The sequence below is a fragment of the Lipotes vexillifer genome, unplaced genomic scaffold (genome assembly GCF_000442215.2).
Source record: "Lipotes vexillifer unplaced genomic scaffold, Lipotes_vexillifer_v1.1 scaffold437, whole genome shotgun sequence".
In the NCBI taxonomy this organism is placed as follows: domain Eukaryota; kingdom Metazoa; phylum Chordata; class Mammalia; order Artiodactyla; family Lipotidae; genus Lipotes; species Lipotes vexillifer.
Window position 1 is genome coordinate 876,331 of NW_006785990.1, and position 7,227 is coordinate 883,557.

The window sequence follows — 7,227 nt, forward strand, 5'->3', positions numbered from 1 at the left end:
GGGTAGGAGGATGTCCCTAGACGCTTTGCCTTCTAACCCAGCAGGTTTGAGGAGCCCAGAAGGAGCTGCTCTTGAAAGGGCTTTCTAGAACCATGAACAGCTCCTCTGGGGCGGCCTCCAGCTGGCACTTTGCGCTCTTAGCACCGCCGTGGCCGACTCTCAGCGCTTGAAGCCCAGATCGGTGGGACTCACTGAACCTAGCCCTGCAGCCTGGACAACTCCGGAGTCCTCCCCCTTCACCAGGCCCTGAGGGTCACCAGAGTCCCAGGGCTGGGCCCAGTGATCCCCCGAGTTGGCGGCTGGGCAGGAGGAGGGAGGTCCCATTCCATGCTACACCCAGAGCCGCAATGCTGACCGCGAGACCCAGGCGCCCCCCTCTCCAACCTCCACCACCATTGGGAAGCAGGTTTGGTCCAGGCCCCTGACTCCTGCAGGGGGGATTGCAGCGCACCAAGCCCAGGCCTAGTCCCTGACCACCCATCACACCCCTGCCTCGCCTGTCCCGTCATCCCTGCCTTCTCACACCTCCCAACCCCCCAGCCTCTCTGAGCTCGCTAGTCTTTCCCAACTTCCGGAAAAGCGACTGCAGACGGGCTCCCCAAAAGCAACCGCTGTCAGTCCCCCAGCCCGGGCCAACTTCCTGGGATTTCTCCCCTGCTGCTACCAACTCCCACACACTCCCCATCAGCGACAAGCCCCCTCCTCCTCTCCTCTATCTCGTCTTCTCTCCTCTGCCGGTTCTCTCCCCCCATCGGTCTCTTCCCGCTCAGCGCGCGCGCACACACTCCCCCCACACACCGCACCACGGCCCAGTATTCTTCCCTGATTCCCACCACACAGACCATGTGCCGGCCCCCAAGACTTGGGCCATAGGAAACTCTGGGACTGTCCAGGATTGGGCTGCTGTTGCCACAGCCAGATACACACACACACACACACACACACATATACAGAGAGGTACACAGACACACACCAGAGAAACAGGCAGACACTGTGTCCACTCTAACAGGCTGACAGTCATGCACGCACCAACACAGGCTCTGATGGCCCCATACACCCCAACGCCCTCTCCCAGTGACACCAACACGGAGCCACAAGCGCACACAGAGACACACGCTGACAACACCCACCCACCCACATTCACGCACGGCTCCGGTCGGGCCTCTTCAATCCTGCCCTGCCAACTTGGCGAGACCCCGGGCCCTGTCCGCCTTCGGCCCCCGCTGCTCTGAGCTGCGCCTAAGGGCTGGCCCTACGCCGCCGACGGCCCCGCCAGGGGCGCGGGTCTGGACTTAAGCCTAGCCCCGGATTTCCCGCAGCCGCGGCCCTAAGTGTCGGCAGAGGCCGCGGGGCCCCGAGGCGGGGACTGAAGCCCCGGGGAGCAGCGGGAGCCCGCGGGAGCGCGGCGCGGCCCGTGCACATCTCCGCGGGGCGGCGCGGAGCGGCCCTTCGGGGGAGCACCGCCCGCCGAGCCCCTCGGCCCAGGGAACAGCCAAGTTTGGACGCCGCGCACCCCCCGCGCCGCTGGGGCCCCCGCCCAGCCTCGGCCCCGCGCCCGCCGCGCTCACCGATGTGGATGATGGAGTCGGCCCGCACCGACACGCACTGGCATATCCAGGGGAGAAGCCACAACGTCAGCGCTTCCATGTCCCCCGGGCGCGCGGCTCATCCGCCCGGGCCCGGGGCGAGGCCGAGGGCAGCGCGGAGCGGGGAGGCGCCGGTCCGGGTGCAGTCCCGGGCCGCTCCCCGGGAGAGCCAAGCCCGCCCGTGCGTCTTTCCCCGCGCGCCCGCCCCTGAGCCCTGCGCCCTGCGCCCGCCCCAGTCCAGCCCAGCCCAGCGCGGTCGGGCTCCCGCTCCGTTGGTGGCTGCGGCGGCGCTGGCGGCCCGAGCCCAGGCCGGCGCGGCGGGGGCGGCCCGCGGCGGCGGCGACAGCGGCGCTCCCCGCGGCTCTGGAGGCTTCGGAGGCGGCGGAGGCGGTGGCGGCGGTGGCGGCGGCAGCCGGGCCGGCGCGGCGGCTCCGGGCTCGCTGTGTTTCTGAGCCCCGGCGAGGAGCCGAACTGCGGAGGACGCCCCCTCCCCTCCTCCCCCTCGACTCCGCTCCCCCTCCCCTCCCTGCCCGCCTCCCTCCCCTCCGCCCTCCTCTCGACCACGTGACTGCGGAGCCTCTGCCTCGCAGCGCGGCGCTCTCCCGCTCGCGGCTCGGAGGGGGCGCCGGGTGCTCAGCGCATCCAGCCCGAGGGATGCTCGGAGGCCAGCAGAGCGATGGGGACCGGCCGGGGCTGCGGCGCGCAGAGACTTGGCGGCCCTGGGCCTCTTGCCCCCGTTCGCCCGGGACCAGAGGATGAAGAAGGGTCGGCCTCCGACTGCCCTCGAGGGTTCCCGGAGCCCCCTGGCGCCCGCCGACCTCAGCCGCCTTGCGTCTTGGGCCATGACCCCCGCCCTGGGCAGAGAGCCCCTCTAGGAGCCGGGCCAGGGGTAGCCGGGAGAGAGACCGGGCGGGGCACTGAGCCAGGCACCGAGACGCAAGGGGAGCCAAAAGGGACCCGCCGCGGCCAAACGTCGCGGAGCAGAGCCGCGGCCGCGGGCTCCAACCCTAGCTGGCCCCACCGACATTGGCGGGCGCCCATCCCCCACCCCGCGGCCCCGGGCTCAGCCGGGAGTCGGGCAGGCGGCTCGCACTCTGAAGCCCAATTCATGGCCGGAAACCGGCGCATCCGTGACCGCGGCGCCTGGACGTGAGGAGCCTTCTAAGCGGCCGGCGTGCTCAGACTCCGACTCTGCACGGAGCCTTTACGCGCGAGCCCAGTGCGAAGAGCCGGCTCCTCGCGGCCAGCGCAGAACGGGGCTCTCTCCACCGCTCCGGGAATGCCTCCGGCCAGCCACCACCAGATGTAGCGTTAAGCTGTTTGGGCTCCAGCCTGGGTGGAAGTGGCAGGCCTGACGCGTAGCCACCTTGCCCCCCCACAACAAGTTCCAGACTGGGCTCCACGTGGCAAACCCAAGATTTCAGGAAGACAGCTGAGCCTTCCCGGACCGGGATTCCGCGGAAGCTCGGTCCGGACGCGCCTGGCAGAGCCTAGTGCAAGGGGCCGCTTCCGCGAGCACGGGAGCGCCCCTTGGCCCTGTCGTTGGCCCGCGCCCCAAGGCCCCTGCCTTGATCAGGGCCGTGCGCAAGGCGTGAGGGATTCAGAGAGACTCAGCAACAGACCTTACCTGGAACTCCCCGCTCAGAGGAGAGGCAGACACCTAAACAGATCATTAAAAGATGTGGCAAGGACCCTGAATAAGCTGTGTATGCACAGGCGCGTTCTGGGCTGTGACCCAGCCTGGGAGGAAGAGCCAGGGGATAGTTTCCTGGAGGAGGTGACAGTTCTAAAGGCTGAGTGGAGGTTACCAAGGGAGAAGGAAGGGAGGCTTCCAGGCATTGAATGCTGGTTAGCAAGCCAAGATAGGAAGAAAAAGAATTTAGTGTGAGTGTGTGTGTGTGTGTGTCTGTGTGTGTGTGTATGTGTCTGTGTGTGCGTGCGCGCATCTGTGTGTGTCCCAAGCTGCCTGCCACAGAAGTCACTGGCAAATTTTAGTTTGGAAAGGTGTGGGAGGAGGCTGTGCAGAGGGGGACAGTGCAGGCTTGGAGAACAGTGAGGCAGCCCTTGCAGTGGCTGGTGGGGCCGCAAGGGGAACCTAGGGGAGAGGAGAAGCGGGGTTGGAGAAACAGCAGGGAACCACATGGGCTGGCAAGGTGACTTCCAGGATGAAGGGGCCATAGGCAAGAGGAGAGGGATGACCATGCCTGAAGGAGGCTGGGCTGTCCAGCTGGGTGTGGCCCACACAAAGGCACATCCTCAAGAAATGCATCTTAGGGGCCTTGAATTGTAAAACACATGCCTCCCGGGCTCTACAAACCACCCATGCCTCCATTCTCACTCCCTGGAAATTCTACCATTCACTGGCTGAAAAGTTGTAGAAAGAAGAGAAATAAAGAATGGGTTTTATTATGTAACAGTTTGGTTCCTATGGAGACTGTCTCCTCCTGGGAAGGATGGTGGTATGTTCACCCTGTAGGGACTCAAATCTGAGGTCAAGAGCCACAGGGTCAGGGATCCCCAAACACACTTGTTTGGACCCCTGTAGTATGTTAGTAAAGTAGACGTGTGATACCTAACCCAGTTAGAAGTTTTTCTTGATATTTATTATGCTAGGTAGTGGCAGCATGATTACCGTGAGACAAGTCTCAAGCCCCCCTTCCAAATATTAAGTCAACCTAGAAACACACATAGTTTGGTGGAGAGTTCTATCAGTTTCTAATCTGGATGATGAGGTCCCTCTAGTTTGGGACCTGAGGGCTATGATACAGGTTGGCATTCCCCTGGAAGCTCCTCTCCTGGGTACCACCTTCCCCTCCATTTCCGACAGTGTGGGGTCCTTCACCATCCCAAGATGCTCATCTCTTAATGCTCATCCTCTTATACTTCCAAGTCAAGTCAGTTTTCCCTACCAGACTGGAATGGCCTAGATATACCTTGACTGGCCAGGAAGGATACTCTGCACAGGTCCCATTTCTACTAGAGCTGGGAGGCAAACCCAGAGATCACTGGGTCCCTATGCCTGTTTACTTCTAGGCAAGACTACTTTAATCCTCTCTGCCACCTGAAGTTGGGATTACCAGCTGCCAAGGACATTGGCTTATTGGGGCTTTATCAGATTCATCAAAACCTTAATTACTTATTGATCCTAGCCAGCCCAGTCCCTTTAGACCCTGATAACCTCTGGGGCTGTAAAAGCTGCCTCCCCCAATCCAGGCTCCCGGGCAAGCAACGCTACCTGATGAACAAGTTTACCCTGACTCCAATAACCTGGCTGGAGAAGAGAGATTAGCAATCTCTGGGTCATATGATACAAACCCATTTTACAGAGGGGAAAACCGAGGCTCAGAGAAAGGAGTAACTTACCCAAGGCACCAAGGTGAGTTGCTGCACCCAGGACTCAGTCCTCTTGGTTTGCTCCTCACTACACAAAGATGTATTCACAGAAATTAAAACTGGGTCAATAAATCCTTCATTTGCACAGAGTTCAGCCAACACAGGTGATTGCTTTTTCTAAAGAGATCTTCGGTTATACTAATTATAACCATATTTATTTAGCATTTACCATTTGCAGGCAGTGCACTCAGCACCCTACATTTTACTAGGAGACGATATTCCCATTTTCCACTTGGGAAAGGAGGGTGCAAAGAGATCAACTGGGCCCATCAGCACTCTCAACTAGAATACTACTGGAAGCCAGTAGTTTGCCACCAAACCTGCAGGTGAAGTGTCAGGACAAAGAGAATATGGTGGTCCACTAGGAAGTCACGATTGTCGTCACTTAAAGCTACATCATTCCATAAAGCAGACCTCTCCTTTCTCTGTCATCTTATTTCTCACCCCAGTCAATAACTGGACTGAGGAAGAACCAGCTGGAATCCTGACCCTCACAGGAGCCTGTTGCCCTGGCACATTCCGTGGGGAGCTGTCTACTCCATGTAGAACAACCAGCCCCTGAAGAGATGCCCCCTCTCCAATCATGTTCCTTTAAGCAAGCCCCCAGATTAAACAAGATACTGTACCATGAAAGATTGCATTCCTCCCTCGCCAGCATAGGGCCCACCTGGGATTTCTAAGATAATTCAGCCCACACCTGCATGAAGGTTGCTACTGGCAAGACACACCAAAGCCCAACCTGGAGGATTCTCTGCAGGCCATGGCACAGAAGACCAGCTCTCCTGAGAACACAGGGAAGAGGGCAACCCAAGTCCCAGGGTCGATCCCCCACCGCCACCAGGGAGAGGTCAACCAGCATCTTAGAAGGAGCCAGGCTTAATGCCCTGAAGCTTCGATTCTGGGCTGGGCCCTCCCTACCCATGGGCTCCAAGGAACCCACAGTTGGCCAGAATCTGAGCTCAAAAAATCCCACTGCTACTTTCCTCTATTAACTCACTGGGTTTTTCTTTAAAAAAAAAAAAAAAGAAAGAAAGAAAGAAAAAACATTTATTGGTTACTTCATCCTTGCCTTCAGTCTCGGCGTTTGGTCTTCTGTTGTATGTTCATTTTCCATCTCTACTTTGTCTTCCTTACCCCTTCTTGCCAACCTCTTTCATCTCATTTTTACTGTTTCTCAGCTTGTATTTATTTTATTTGATCTTCTTTTATATTATTATGTTTTTTATTTTATTTTTACTCTGGTTAGCCCCATGGGTCTTTACTTTTCAATTTCCCAGGGCAGCAGTCTTTTGCATCGCTCTTTCCATTATTCGAGGCTTTCTATTCATTTAGTCTTGGGTTTTCTCCACGTTGGGGGTTGGGCAAGTGAGACCAAAGGTGCCCTCCCTGCACCCACCTTGCAGGAGCTTCCAGAGCAGGACCCACTAGTACGTCCCAGCCCCCTGCCCACACCCAGCCTTCACACCCTTTCCAGGTACCCTTTCCAGGGCACTGCCGATGGCACATGCAGGTGCCACATCTGGCAGCCCTGTTGAGGAGGCTTCTGTTTGCTGGAACCACACCCCACAGGCTAATGAGGAAGAAGGAAATCACACACAACATGTCCTTCCTAGAGAGGAGCATCTCATTTTTGCAGGGCAGGGGCCCCTCTTTTTCACCATTATATGTTCCATAAACTGGGGCCCAGTTTGGAGTGTGCAGTCTGCTTAGAACCAAGATGGTCCAAAAAGTTACCAGTGTGAAAAGTTGCTTCCTTCACAAAAACAAGCTGGAACCTCAGAGGTCTGGTCCCTGGACCCAGGCTCTCCAGGCAGGGTGGGTGGCAGGACCAAACACCAGCTCAGGCCCATCTGGAGCTCTCATGCTGATGTCCAGCACTCCCCTTGGCCCCTTGGAGTTCAGCAAGGTCCTCCCTTCCATAGGTCCCTCTGAAGGGCAGAAGAGGCTGGCCGCAGTTTGCACAAAGGCATTACCAAACACCAAAGGACAGCAAGAGAGGGGAAGGCCCGGTTCCCAGGAAGGACCCTGAGCAGTCATCTCAGGCCCAGGCATCCCGGGGCAGCCTGTGTCCCAGCCTCCTCCTAAAGCAGTGATCCTCCAGGTGTGTGTCCCCCAGCCTGAATCCAGGGTGTTCTTTAGAGAAAGTTCTGGCTTCCAAGGCTCTAGACCCACCCCACTTCCTTCAAGCTTGACCTGTGTGCTCCGAGTCCATTGTGTGCAAGGAAAGGGTTTTCCTGCTGAGAGTCTA

At 58.7% G+C, this 7,227-nt stretch overlaps 1 protein-coding gene across 1 annotated transcript in view; it reads right to left on the reverse strand.

The window, feature by feature from the left end:
- The window catches only part of GRID1 (glutamate ionotropic receptor delta type subunit 1), a 686,100-nt gene extending 684,453 nt beyond the window's left edge, over positions 1-1,647 (reverse strand). Inside the window, exon 1 of the mRNA XM_007458349.1 lies at positions 1,569-1,647. Coding sequence (XP_007458411.1) covers positions 1,569-1,647 — 79 coding nt within the window. The remainder of the gene's footprint in view (positions 1-1,568) is intronic.
- Between the last annotated feature and the right edge of the window lie 5,580 nt (positions 1,648-7,227).